This window comes from Grammomys surdaster, unplaced genomic scaffold (assembly GCF_004785775.1).
Source record: "Grammomys surdaster isolate TR1022 unplaced genomic scaffold, NIH_TR_1.0 126091, whole genome shotgun sequence".
Classification (NCBI taxonomy): Eukaryota; Metazoa; Chordata; class Mammalia; order Rodentia; family Muridae; genus Grammomys; species Grammomys surdaster.
Genome location: NW_021620899.1, coordinates 657544 through 672680, shown reverse-complemented (window position 1 = coordinate 672680; position 15137 = coordinate 657544). Strand labels below are relative to the sequence as shown.

At 39.9% G+C, this 15137-nt stretch overlaps 2 protein-coding genes across 2 annotated transcripts in view; one reads left to right on the top strand and one right to left on the bottom strand.

Annotated features, from left to right (window-relative positions):
* Positions 1 to 15137, bottom strand: part of Umad1 (UBAP1-MVB12-associated (UMA) domain containing 1) — a 531474-nt gene that overhangs the window by 350849 nt on the left and 165488 nt on the right. The window lies entirely within an intron of this gene.
* Positions 1 to 15137, top strand: part of Col28a1 (collagen type XXVIII alpha 1 chain) — a 151290-nt gene that overhangs the window by 112967 nt on the left and 23186 nt on the right. Inside the window, exons 26-29 of the mRNA XM_028755925.1 lie at positions 8852 to 8920; positions 9382 to 9462; positions 9560 to 9595; positions 13958 to 13994. Of these exons, the coding sequence (XP_028611758.1) occupies positions 8852 to 8920; positions 9382 to 9462; positions 9560 to 9595; positions 13958 to 13994 (223 nt within the window). The remainder of the gene's footprint in view (positions 1 to 8851; positions 8921 to 9381; positions 9463 to 9559; positions 9596 to 13957; positions 13995 to 15137) is intronic.

Sequence of the window (15137 nt, the reverse complement as noted above, 5' to 3'; positions counted from 1 at the left end):
GTGTATGTGGGTGTGTATGTGTGTGTATGTAATGTGTGTGTGTGTGTATGTGTGTGTGTATGTGGTGTGTGTGTGTGTGTGTGTGTGTGTGTGTGATAGTGTGATAGCATGGTGTAGATGTGTGTTGTTAATTATGTGTGTTTAAGCATGAGGGTGATGTCACATGTCTTTCTTTGATGATTGTCCACTTTTGCTTGGTGAAATAGGGCTTCTCACATCTCCTAAAGCTCATCATTCTGCCCAGATTAACTGGTTACTGAGCGTCAGGGTCTACGTCTCTCTCCACTTCCTAACTCTTAGTGCTAGAGTTAGAGGCACATGCCACCATGCCTGGCCTTTAAAAGGTGGGTGCTGAGAATCTTATGCTTGCCACAGTAGGCATCTTACATCCTAAGCCATCTCCTCAGCCCTGAGTGTGCTGTACTTTTAGTCATTCTTAAAATTTTTATTTTTCTGATTGTCCTCCCATGTTTTGTACCTTTATTTGACTGGCTGCTTTATATTCACCAAGATATGATGAATTCATCAGGCTGTAACATAGCAGTAAGTGATGGGAAGTGTCCATCTCTCTTATAATCTTCTGAGACCACAGTTGTAGATACATGGTTGTTTGTTGAACAAAATGTTATTATACATGAACATGTATTTTAAATATATGTATGTACATAGTATATATATTCTAGGGTATAAAGTGAATTGACTTGCACATTCACATAGTAGTGATATTGTCTAAATGGAAATATATTAAGGTAAATTACAGGTAACATAGCAACCATTTTACACTACTTTTATGGGAGTAAGATAAAAGTCACCATAGTAGGTGGATGATGAATCATAAAGATGTCCATGTCCTCATCTTTAAAATGTGAATTTAGTATCTTATAACAGAAGGAAACTAGAAATAGGGGATATTCCATGTTATCTGGATGGACCCTAAAGATCATCTCAAGGATAGATGTCAGAGGGAGATAGACTTTGGTAGGGGTGATGTGTTGGTGGAAACAGCCTGGAGTAGAGGAGAATAGAGAAAAACTCATAGAAGATAGAAAGGGCTAGAAGTTGAAATAGTGAAGGCAACATATTTTGTCCTCAGAGCCTCAACAGAAAGCATGGCCTTTATACACCTTGGAAACTTATTTCAGATTTCTAACTCCTGGAACTGTGAGGTAATGGATAGGTAGTGTTTTCAGCCTCTCCATTTAAGGTAATTCATTATAGTAGCCTCAGGAAAGGAATACAACCATCAATACTAATGTCAGCAGCATCATGGCCCAGCTCCTGGACATTCCCGTGGGAGCTGTTCTGAAAATTCACACTGTATGTGGCTAACTTCTCTTGGCTCTACACTGAGACCATGAAGAATGAAGTACACATAGCAAAGGTGTTAAATTGTCATTAGGAACAGACTCAAAGCCAACCATTGAATCCGTAAAAGTGAATGATTTCCTTGTCTCTCACCAAACACAATGCAACTAGATCACCATTTGAATGGAAATTAAATATAATGAAGCCATGGTTTGTTCCATCAGCCCTTTGAGATTTGATTCTGGCCCGGAACCAGAAGTTCTGTGGCTTTACTCTAACAAATGTTTGCTTGATAGCACGTATCTTACTCATTGATTCTGCTCCTGAGCAAGCGGGCTACTTTATCAAACACGCATTAGGCTGTCTTAGTTCCCATTATAGAGTGTTAACATATCAAAATGGAACATTCAGAGGAATCCAGCACCGGAAGGGAAAGGAATTTTAAGAAACTGAAAGCAGTTGATTATCAGGTTAGGAAGGAAAAACTGCCTGGGCTTCTAATCAGTGCCAAGCTAGAACAAAGAAGGAGAAAGCAAAAGAGTCTTTGTTTGTAGGATCTGTCAGCTTGAACTTTAGAAACAGAATTATTCTTAAAAATATTGCAAAATTCATGGTAGCTTGAGAGAATTGTTAAAAACCTGACTTTTATCACCCATGTATTTTTTTTCCTGGGACTATTAAGAAGTTATGCAGAAACATAAATTCATTCTTTGCTCACTGGGAAGCAATACATGGCAGTTGCTACTTCCAACAGCAAGTAGTTATGATCAGGAAATCAATGCCCAAGTAGCAGACCAACCTGATTTTCTAGAAGTCCCTAGACAACTACCTTCTATTGACATGAACAGCGTAATGGACTATCAAGGCAGATAAAGATGGAAAATTTCCTTTGTGTGTGAACTAGCTGTGTCCACAGAGGGGTACAAAGTGGTTCCAGTGCTTGCAGGCAAAACACTGGAAGGCTATTCAGGCTGGTCACTGGTCTGATAAACTGTACGGTTCACCCACTGAATCAACATCTTAGTACAATACTGGCTTCTCTATTCCAATAGGCAGAACATTTTCACTGTCTGTTTTCAAAATTTACAATACCCTTCCCCAAGTTTTTAATTAGTAGTAGTGTTATCAGAAAGCAGGAGGCAAAGTAGAAAAGAAACAGGTAAGAATATTTTTTAATAAAACAATATTGGGATACTGTCAGACTATTGAGGTTTATACTTTTTCATATGGTTGTACAATTGCCTAGAAATTGAAAAACAAACAAAGAAACAAACAAACAAACCAGGAAGTCTTACAAAGGTAAATTATTTCCTATCCACTCTATAGACAGTGCTCTCAGCCTAGGAAGTAATGGTTGGCCCTCAACGGAATGCTAGCCAGCCGCCCGAGGCTTTACTTGTCTTCACTATGTAAACCAGGTCTCCAGGGGTTCTCAGACAAGGCTAGCCTCTTGTCAGAGGAGGTTTTGTTTGAGCTAGAATTTCTGGCTCTGGTTTGCCTTATTGATTTTAGCCCTTTCTCGTTTAGTGAGTGACAGAAAATGCCCAGAGGGAGAGCAGTTCAGTAGCAAAATGACAAAGGTGTAGCAGAGATAAAAATAAAACTGAGGGCCGAGTTCTCACTGAACCGAGCCTGGGTTCTGGTTGTTCTTTCTCCTTCACCTTTCACTTTGCAGTGGGGCAGCAGCCCTGAGCCAAACTTCCAGAACAGCTTGATACATTTTCCCTTTCATAATGGATTATTTAGTTACCTTTTCTAAATATGACATTCATGTCTCTTCCTAGAGATAAAAATCTGTTTTGTAAATAAGGACATGATTGTTACCTACTAGGTAACAGAGAAAAATGTGGGTGGCAAGAACTCAAACAGAAAGGGCAAGTGAGAGCCACAAACTCCCTTGAAATATATCTTAGAGTCCCACGTCTCCTAACATTTACTTTTTGCCGAGGTGGGAGTCTTAATCTGGTGGTAGATAACCATACTGGGTGTATAAATGGATTGTGTTCACCTGGGACAATGTTATTGCTTGTTTCAAAAGTTGAACTGGAAGTTATGTGACTGTAAATCCCAGGAACAGTAAAGGGTTTTAATAATGGCCAAACTATCCTGAATCCAAAGAGCAGAAATGCCCTCAAGAAGTTCGGATTGCAGTTTGCATTGTAAGCATGATGACCTGGTCTTGATTCCCAGTGTTAAGAGTCAGAACCAGGAAGCTCTCTGGGACTCACTGGTGAGGTAGCCTAGCCTGATTGTCTAGCACCAGGCCAAAAATTAAAAAAAAAAAAAAAGCATAGCACACCTGAAGAATGGCACTCTGGCTTCCAAAGGCAGGTATACTCACATGCACATTTATCTGTACACACACGCAAATATACAAACACACGCCCCACATGAAATCTATGTTGGACTCTGTTGTCTTTTGAGGTTATTTAACGTGAGAGTTCTCAAACTCTGCGTAGCTATTGTGCCTGTGTGCTCAGCTGCTCCGCTAAGGATAGATGCCGTCTTTGTGAGCTTGTTTATTCTCTCACTCACTCATCCATTTGTTCATCCATTTCATATACTAATTTCTAATCTTTATTTTGAGCAAGTTGCAACTATAGTATAAAGAATTCCTATAGGCCCTTTATCTATAGTTGCTAAATGTTAATCACCAAATTAAAAAAATCGTTCTATGTATGTGTATATGTATGTACACAGTCATGTTATTTTTATGAGACATTTCACAGTATATTGAGGATACAGTATTTTTACTTTTTCTCTTAAATATTTCAGTATTTTCTGTTATAAACAAGCACTTCTCTTATGCAACATAATATAATGATAAATATCAGATGATTATCATTGACTATACATTATCATTATACTGTACAATTTAACTTACACACACAATTAAAATTTTGTCAAGTCTTCCATTCTCTTTAATAAAAAAATATGCTTATGGGTGTTTTGCTGCATGTGCACCAGGTGTGTGCCTGGTGTCTGCAGAGAAGAGGACTACGGACACCTGGAATCGTAGTAATAGATATTTGTTAGCCACCATGTAGGTGCTGGGTCCTCTGCAAGAGCTCCAAGTGTAACCATTGAACTAGCTCTCTGGCCTCTTTAAAGGCCCTTTTTCATTCATTTTGTTTGTTGGGTTTTTTTGTTTGTTTGTTTGTTTGTTTTGTTTTTTGCTTTCTTGAGACATGGTTTCTCTGTGTAACAGTCCTGGCTGTCGTGGAACTTAGTTTGTAAACCAGGCTAGCCTCAAACTGGAAGGGATCCACCTGCCTCTGCCTCCCCAGTGCTGCAGTTAAAGGTTCCACCACTTCCTGGCTGGATTTTTGTTGTTATTTTGGTTTGGTTTTTGTTTTGTTTTCATTCCTTAGTGGAGAATTATTTACGTGCAATAAAATTCATACCAGTTCTGTGCACAGGAGGCTCCTGCAGGCCTGGGCTGAACATGCATTTCTGGCCTCAAGCAGTAGGGCAGCTTTAATATGTGCTCCTGGATTTCTTGTGGCGAGTTTGGTCTGTTTCCTTCCTGCTACTGCCACCAGTAAAAGTTGATTACCCTTGCCTTAGATGACCTTTTCCCCTTAGGGAGTGTCTTGCCTTTCCTGGAAGACGGTACTTGCACATTTCTGTCCACTCTTAGTCCCTTTGCCGAAAGCCTCACTCCAAGGTGATGTTATTGGGAGGCATGGCTTTTGGAGACATAAGAGAGCAGGGTTCTCACAAATGAACTAATGTCCTCAGAATACACCCAGGGAACTGCTTTGTCCCTTCCACCATGTGAAGAAGAAGCAAAATGATACCATCTGTGAACCAGAAAATGGTCGTCACCACACAATGACTTCTCCCTTGTTTGGATCTTGGACTTTGCAGCCTCTAGAATAGTAAGAAATAGATGGCTCGGTGTGTGAGCATCCCATCCCACAGGGTTTGGTTATAGCAACCTGAGCAGAACGAGGCAGCAGGGGTGTGGCCTCACCCTCAGGCCTTCACAACAGGAAGCTCTCCCCAGCCTCCCACCTGTCTTTCCTGCTCAACCTTCCTGCTTGCCTTTCTTTTGAGCTCCAGTGGATCCCAGAAGAGCAGTGTGGTGGTAGGTGTGATCGCTCCTTATTCCTGTAGCACCAGGGTCCTGTTATCTCACAATAGTCTGCATGGGCTATTTGAATCAGTGACAGAATGTTATCTGAATCCTACTTTCCAGATTATACATAACACCTGGTATTCCCATCCGGGAAGAGTGTGCTGAGGTCCTGCCTCTTCTTAGGGAGCCAGGGTTTCCTAGGACACTGAGTAGACTGGTTGTCTACAACCACAGGTCCATGCACACTACAAAGAGAATCATGACTTCACTTCCACAGAGGAGCCTGGGAGGAGCATCATACCTTCTTAACAATTATGCAGGATGATCGTTCCCGAGGCAATATTTCATGTCTCTCCGACAAGTATTGCAAAAGATGTCCAATGAGAGTTTATGACTTAACTGCTTTTAAGAAATGACACACAGAGGCCTGGCAGTGGTGGTGCACACCTTTAATCCCAGCACTTGGGAGGGAGAGGCAGGTGGATTTCTGAGTTCAAGGCCAGCCTGGTCTACAGAGAAAGTTCCAGGACAGCCAGGGCTACACAGAAAAACCCTGTCTCAAAAAACCTAAAGTAAAATAAAATAAAATAAAATAAAATAAAATAAAATAAAGTAAAGTAAAGTAAAGTAAAGTAAAATAAAATAAAATAAAATAAATGATAAAAAGTTTCTAAAAAAGAAAAAAAAAGAAATGACACACAGTTTCCCAACAAAGTGAAAAGTCATATCCTACGGGAAAAATCTTTGAGAAATCAATGATTACATCAGGGGTAACTGGATGTCCAGGAGCCTACACTGACATGCTTCCTAATGAGAACACTTTCTATATAGTTGTTGTTTTAAGAATGATTTATTTTTCATTTTTCTATAATCTGAATAGAAACCAGAGATCCATTTTACAGTTTTTTGAGCATCTCTGAAGTTGGTTTCTTCTCCTATGCCCAAGAAAACATTTAGAAAAAAAAAATAACAATTATTTCTTTTCTTATTAGTAATGCAAAAAATGAAAAGATTCAGTTATTTATGCATTACTCTTGTAAATTTTTTCTATAAAACAATCATCTAAAAGCTTAAAGCTATTCCTACCACTTAATGAAAAAGTTGGCTTTGAAATGTGTATTTAATTGTGTTTCCCAATAGACAACCATTCTTGCAGTCTTTCTGATCTATGGTGATATGGTGACATTCTTTCTCACTTCCCTTAGTCATAGAAGGAAGTCTGAAAGGCTTCATTTACCTCTGCTGAACTAAGGTGTGGGCTTACTTACTGAAGGCTTTTAGCCAGGTGATCTACACTGAACATTCTAGAAAACCCTCAAGTGTTTGAAAGAAAACTACTGGTTATGAGGGAAAACAATCCTTTATGATACAGAGACACAACTTCCTTCATTAACATCTATAAATAGAGTGCTTACATTAGGAAGCATATCAGTGTAGGCTCCTGGACATCCAGCTACCCTGAATGTGATAACTGATTTCTCAAAGATTTTCCCTTAGGATATGCCTTTTCACTTTGTTGGGAAATTGTGTGTCATTTCTTAAAAGCAGTTAAGTCATAAACCTTTATTGGAACACATTTTGTGATATCTGCTATAGAGATCTGAAATATTGCTGAGAAACGAAACAATCACCCTGCATGACTGTTGAGAAGGTACGGAGCTCCTCCCACGTACCTCTGTCTGAGGGTAGATTTCCCAGTGATGATTCTCCACTGCATTCTAGTATCACAGTGTTTTTTATTATCTGTCCTCCCTTGTGATGGATAATAAAACCGAAGTACCAGTTTCCTTTGAATGCTCTTCCACAACCTTTTTGTCTCCATTGCACCTGGCCAGGGGTCCTTCTGGACCTCTTGGCATAGACACCAGTGGTCTGAGGCATCACCTCAATATTCCAAAGCTATCTTCTTATCAAGTATCTCATTGAATCAAGATGCCTTCATTTGTTTTCACAAAACATCAGAGGAAGTAAGCTTACACCATGTCCCAGACTATACATTTAATATATGGATTTTTCCCTTTTTAATTAAAACAAACATTAGTAGAATCTCAGGCAGTTGTCTCCCTAGGGTCCTCCAACATCTCTCTCTCCCTATGGGCTGGCCCCCTAATCTATAGCTAGTCAGAGATTTCTAACCTCCAGGTGAGGCTGATACCCACTCTCACTGGAGGCTATTTTCTGGTAAGTATGAGGTTGATCTGTGATCTCTACATTGCTGTATGCTATTGAACATGGTACGTGCGTTATCTGGATCGTACCAGTTTCCATGCAGAGTTCTTGCCCTCTCAGTATTTCCAGATTTCCCAGTGTAAAAAGGGAATTTGCTCTTGATTGTAAACTGAATGAAATGACTGTCAGTGACTCCTGAGAAGCTGGAAGAGGATCTCAGCCTCCCAGGGTGAGTCATCTCAGATGTGTCCAGAGTTTGCAGTGTAACACAGATGTTCATTTGTGCCAGGCTCAGTGTGTTCCAGCATTAGGCATGGCTCAAGGACACCAAGGTAACAGTCAGGGAACAAGTTCTCAAAGTTTGCCCATTCTAAGGAACTTGCTTATATAAAGCAAATTGGATTTTGGAGCCAAGAATATAAGATTCTACACTTGCAATTTATTCTAATACCAAGGAGCACCTAGAGTTCAGTCACAATGTGCTGTGAGATACTGACTCAAAGCAAAATGGACATGGAACCTCTCCTTTCACCCACGATTGTCTTTAAGCTAGTCTGAGGTTGGGACTGGTGTTAGAACTTTTACTGTGCCCACTGATGAGTCTCTTGAGGGTGATTACGATACTTTTGAGAGCATGACAGAGGGAATTAAAATAGTCCTGAGAGTCCAGTCAGTATCTTTTCTACTTTTCCACAAACATATCACCAACTGATCCAGAATTAAGTCGGGATTTGGAACAAACTCCTAGCAGCATAGTTACTATGACTTTGGGATTTAATTGTGATTATTTCCATTTCATATTCTATACCATGATATTGTTTATGCCCTTGTGTGTTTTTGGCAAGAGTGTAGGGTGGGAGGGGGGACCAAAATCAAATCCTGCCTGTGGGTATAAATGATCAGAGGTGAAACTAGCAGATTATAGTCAATTATATAAACAGGTCCTTAGCCTTGAGGGGGGTGTTGTTTTATTTTTTTCCCATTATTAATATGGGCTTTTAGCATACTATAAATATAGGAAAATACAAAGATAAATGGAAACATTAGCTATTTGTAAACAAGTAACTGTGCCCTTAGCTTTAGTTCTGTCAAGATAGAGGCATCTATACCTCAAGAATGCTAGCAAACAAGAAAGCCTATTTCTCTCTATCTGTATCTACATTTATACTACCATCCTTAGTAATTAGGTAATGCTGGAATGCAGTTTGGGAGCTGCAATCGAGTTTCTAACTCCTTAAATATTCTGAGTTATTCTGAGGAATTAATAAGAACGCCTCTTTCTTATATCTCATGTAGGGGGAACAAGGACCTCAAGGGTTTCCAGGGACCAAGGGCACAGTGGGACTTGGCCTGCCCGGTCAGAAGGTGAGTGTATCAGCATCTTAAGGAAATGCTTAGGCTCAAAGTCTCAATGGTTTAGCCTAGATATGGACAGAGCCCTCATGTTTCCTGCCTGTCCTGCCACACAAAGAAACCTACCTGTGATGGAATCCAGTGTTCTATTTTCCCTCATCCTTCAAAGTCAGCCAATAAAAGAATAAATCCTTATGATACAGATGCAGGAGACACCAGAAACCTCAGGAACCTGATAAATTACACAACAGTTGTGTTTCCCGAAGCCACCGAACTGATCAAAAGGTGTCTCAATACCTCTTAAGTGTAAATGGTTTTTTTTCCTCCTATGTGTATTTATATCAACAGAATTTCAAGTCTTTAAAGGGATTTTGGCATCAACAAAGAAAACTGAAGGATTGTTTTTTTTTCCCTGAAGCTTAGTTGGCTTTAATGTTCATGGTCTAAGGTTCTCTTTTAACCATATTACACAGGGAGAACACGGAGAACGGGGCGATGTGGGGAGGAAAGGCGAAAAGGGAGAAATCGGAGAGCCTGGATCACCAGGGAAACAGGCAAGATGTGATTTTTTTCAGGCCTTACTGCATCTTTGGTTTTATCCTCCAACAAGGTCCAGCCTAACCTGACTGTTACTCTTTTTCCACTAAGTAGGGGTTACAAGGACCAAAAGGAGACCTGGGACTTACAGTGAGTATTTATCCTAGATGATAATTGAGGGGGTCATAATTGCCTAATTATTACATTCATGTTGTAGCTCTAGAATTGACTCCTTTTTTGGATGTTGGGTTGTTCTATTTAAATGATGGTGCCTGCTATCAGGCCAGCGTTGACTTGAGCATATCAAGATAATTGCATCTGGATGAAGGGGAACCTCACTAGGAAGCCATGTGAACAAGTAAGGATGCTTTTCTCTAGCCTCTCCTGGAAATGATCAGGTTGCTATTATTGGCAACAAGGAACTGATCTGCTTAAGAGAAGTGGCAGAGACCAAATGAGTTTTTATTTCATGTGGCTTTTTTCACTGATGTCAGGCCGGGGGCTCCTTTTCCTTAAGCTAGTTCCTTGAGAAAGTGCTGTGAAAGAAAGCAGTTATTTCAAAGCTGGGATTATGTTTATGCATGTATTTTTTGCCAATCTGTTGAATCTCTACAGTTTTCTACTGTTTTCATTCTCTCTTTAAAAAAAAATCATTTTAAAAATTCTAATGGGTAGGAGGGTTCCAGAATTTTCATAGCAAATTCAAATTCCTTTCTAATTTGAAATCACTTCACCCCTTCTATATTAGAAAAGGAGACCTTTAGTTCTTTTTTCTTTTCCTTCAGTTATCATATGGGATGCCAATCTTATATATAGTGGCCAGAAAACCTGGAAGAGAAGGGAGTCTGTCTGGTCATGACCACAGCTTCTGTCTCTTGTCCCCCTAGGAATCGGATCCCCAAAGATGTGTATAGTGAAAGAAAAGCCATGTGTGCGGCAGCTACCTGCTAACAGTAGCAGAGTCTATGTGTGAACTATGGAGGGAGCCTCCCCCTGGCTTAATTCCTGCCTTGCTGTTCTAACATGGGGGTGGGGTAGATCTATTTTCTTTCACATAGTCATTTGTACATTCATTTCATAACATTCCTTGGGTATTTACTGTGGCCAGACTTACAGAGATGCACTATGAAATGGGAGGATGTGGAAAATAGGAGACTATATGTCCCCGAGTTCAGGAGAAAGAGACATGAGAAGTTCATGTGATGAATATTTGGCTAGAATTATAGGGGAAAGGCAGTCCAGAGGAAACAAAATGTTATTGGTAATATTTGGGGCAAGAGAGACTATCTCTTCAACAGAAGGTTTTGTTTTATAAATTTATTCATTCTTTGACAGCTTTATGTTGATCAATCTATAGTTGGCTTCAGTAAGCTATATATAGTGGGTTTCTTTTACTCAATTTCTGTTCAGCTGAACCCCTTCTCCCAATAAGCTCCCCTTCAAACTTCTATGTTATGTGTATATGCATGTGTGTGTGTGCAATCACACATACACACATAAGAATTTAGTCACAGTTGTTTACATGAGCACAGATGGGAGGTTGTTTATTGAGCATAGCCTACTTTTCAGATACTTCTGATGGAAATAACAACCAACCTCTGATTGTTTGGGCCCCAGGAAGGAGTGAAGACTCATCTGCCTCTCCCATTGTCTTAGGGTTTTGCTGCTATGAACAGACACTGTGACCAATGCAAGTCTTATAAAAAACAACATTTAATTGGGGCTAGCTTACAGGTTTAGAGGTTCAGTCCATTATCATCAAGGCAGGAAAATGGCAGCATCCAGGCAGGCATGGTACATGAGGATCTGAGAATTCTACATCTTCAAATGAAGGCTGCTAGCAGAATACTGGCTTCCAGACAGCTAGGATGAGGGTCTTAAAGCCCACACCCACAGAGACACACCCACACCAACAAGGCCACACCTTCTCCAACAGGGCTATACCTTCTAATAGTGCCATTCCCTGGGCCGAGCATTTACAAACCATCACACCCACCCCCATAAGTCATGGGCATGTCTTATTCAGGTAGCCATAACTGCAGTGAGTTCATGAGTGAATAACTATGTCGTGCCCAGGAGATCTTTTCATGGCACATCACTTTATCCTATTATATTTTTGTTTCTCTTTCTCATGCTACATTGTCTGAACCTTGAGCGAGGAGATATAAATATCCCCCTTAGGCCAGGACACTCCATTATTCCTTATCATTAGCACTTTAGCCAGTTATGGGCCTCTGTATTCATCATATGATTTTGTTTCTTTTTTTTAAGATTCAATTCCATCAACCTCTCCTCCCCTTTCAGTGTTGGTATTTCCTATTGTCTGAACTCGGGTTTCACTTTCCTGTCCTTAAACTCAACAGGGAAGGTCAACTGCTAAAGGCAAGAGGGTATATAATTCAAAATGCTAACTGAATAGCATAGTAAACTCATGGGGTAAGTGAAAATTTTGCTATGAATATTGAAAGCACCCTTACAGATTGGGGTAGGTCCACTGGTTTATAATGGGCTAAGAGATGGCCAGTGAGATGGCTCAGTGGATAATGGTGTTTGTCTTCACACAGTGTAAGTCTAATGACCTGAGTTTGATTCCTGCAACCTCCATAAGACTTTCCATGTATACTGTAGCAAGTGCCATCCCTAGCTCTCCCTACCCCTATCTTCTTGGGATACCAACACTGTGTCTCTGTTTCTCTCTCTCTCTTTCACATACACATAAGCAAAATAATAATAATAATAATAATAAATACATAAATTTAGAAAAATCAAAAGGCTGAGCATTCTTGCTTTAGACAAACTGGCTTGTGGTCCCTGTTTAAACAGTTACATGTACACTGTGGTGTTTTGTAAATCTGCCTATAGTTTGGATCATTCCTTAGAGCACCAGAGCTTACATCCTACAGTCATCTGAGCATCTTCAGATGGATGTCCCAGAGATGCACCAGACTTATTGGGGATCAGTCACTCAGATCCTCCCTGCCTCTCTTTATTCCTTCATAGCCCAGAACAAGCCCACGTTCATCTGCTTCCACTTAAAATCCCTCTTCCCTCATCACCTTCTCTTAGCTACTTCTCAACCCTATTTATTCACCATCTAGAGTGTGAGTGTGTAGTAATAATAACCTTAAAGTACTATGCTTTAAAACAAATGAGTTTCTAGTTAACTATTGGAAGTATCAGTACTTACAACCTCTCTAAAACATAGCTTTGTACTGCTCATCAAAGAACCTTAAAAGTGACCATGCCTTTAATGAAGCTTTTCAGGATAATTAATAATACAAAAAAACAAATTATGATAGAATGTTGCATGAAAAATATAATCCTAAAGCTTGATATATGTATTTTTCCACAAGTGAAAAGTTAACTAGAAGCTGCATGTGGTGGCATATCTTGGGAGGAAGACTAGAGATTCCAAGGGAGCCTGGGATACTTAGTGAGAACTTATTTCTAATAAACTAGAAGAAATACTTACATTTCCCCTTTCTAGATATATTTAGCATGAATATATAACTTTCCCTTTCAGCATATACTGTAGTTTTAGATTTCTACTTTGAATGTAGAAAAGTATGGCAATTCCTGATGAAGAGAGGTCATTGTTGACAATTTCCTCTGATATAACTTAATTAGTGCAACCCAGCATCCCAGTGAGAAGAATAATTGCATTTACTTAATTTGTAATAAAACTGTTAGATGAAAATAACCTCAATAGTCTCCATTAATACTGCTGTTAACTAAGCTGTATCTCCAGTTACATATATTGTCTCCCCCAACTCTGTCATTATCGATTTATTCTTTAAAGTTTCCCTTTGCCTCTGTTAGGATTTCCTTCGTTGGTTGACTCTGCTGTTCTTACCTATTGAGATCTATGGTTCGTGTGGTTACCATTTTCAGCTCCATGTCTTTAGCAAACACAGACTCTGGTCTCTGTTATCTGTCTAATCACTTGGACATAAGCACCAAGCAATGTTGTGGCATTGGTAGACTGGGGCTTTTAGAAGCATGGGGACATTTCATAAAGAATCAAAAAGAATAGCAGGGAACTGAGAGGGGGACTTCTAAGAGCTGAGTGTTGGAACAGATCAAGCATGAAGAATGGGCCTTGGCATGGGCCTTAGTGGTTAGCACATAGAGTAAATTGTTTTGCTGATTTGCAGCATCTTTGCAGAGACAGTACCTGGTAGGCTCAGACCTGTGCATATTCGCCTCATATAATCTGCATCATCACCCTAAGAGATGGAAACTGTTGTGTCTGCTGATAGTCTGGGGCTCACAGCTGATGTATATTGGAGTTGCAAAAGGGTCTAAAAGTCCAAGCTATTGATTTTCACTATTCAGCCTTATTGGTGTATGACATCATATCCAACTTTCAGCTTTTGTGCTATGTGTTTCATTTTCTTCAATGAAGGAGTGAATCAAATGGTCCAGTGACAGGTATAGGATAGATTGCTCATGATTACAGGAACCATGATATAGTCATAAATTTAATGCTAATACATTTTTCTTTTTCTCCAGAAAGAAGAAATTATCAAACTTATCATTGAAATATGTGGTAAGATTTAATTATCAAGAGAGTAAAATGCCCTATACAATATCAGCCCCACTGTGTGCTGTGTTGCTAAGCTAATGGGGGCATTCAGGAGACACATGGTCATTGTTGGGGGTGAAATTTGAGTCTTATCAGAAAAGTCAGTGGAAAATGGAGAGGTGACATTGAGGGAGGCTGTAGGCACCTTAATAAACAATTGTTTTCTTGTTTCTTCAAGGCTGTCTGCACAGTGGGGGGCTCTAGAGTGTGGGGATCAGGGCATTAATACACACTTTGTTCATCTATAGTCAGTGGCTTACCTGAGTCTGGGAAGAAAACTGGCACAATGGACATTTGGTTGCAGAAGCCACAGGCACCTAGAGACTAGCTAAGTGACTGTCACATGCTTTCCTCTAAGCCTGGATTTCTTTCCAAAGTGAATTTTGAATGTGATGTCTGCACCTGCATTCAATCTCACAGGCAGGAAGACATTCAGGGGTTCATCTTGTTTCACAAGGATATCTAAATTCTTCCATACCTGACATTTTAGACTTAAAGCTACCAGACAGAGAGGATAAGGAAAAAGCTTAGCTTAAGGCAGAAGATGGATAAGATAATTATGACTTCCCTGTTTGAAGCGGACAGAGGCAAGAATAGCACCAAGTATGTCTCCTAAGAACCAGCCCGAGACCTCTGGTAATAGGACAATTTAGACATGGCTTCTGGATTAGATTTTTGGGAATCCCCATCTATGAATAATTGCTTATTGACCAGTATTTTCTGGAATTCCTCTTGTCAAAGGATTCATGGTACAGATGAACTGCTGGCCTCCTTGATAGCATGGAATTCATGGAAGTTGTAATAATCCTCACAGTGGTGAGGTGGGTGAAGGAGTCACCACATAGAACAGTGGCACTCATGTAGAGTAAAGGGCACTAATATTCCCACCAATTAAATTTTATTACCCTGCCACTTTATCTGTTTGCCATACCAGTGAACAAATCTCAGGTTTTCCTTAAAGATATGTCTGAAAGTTAAAATAGCAGCATCAGGCTGTATATTAATAAAATACAAACTGTAGAATGAAGAAAACAAACTCAAGACAGTAGTCACCTCTGAGAGAGAGAGAGAGAGAGAGAGAGAGAGAGAGAGAGAGAGAGAGAGAGA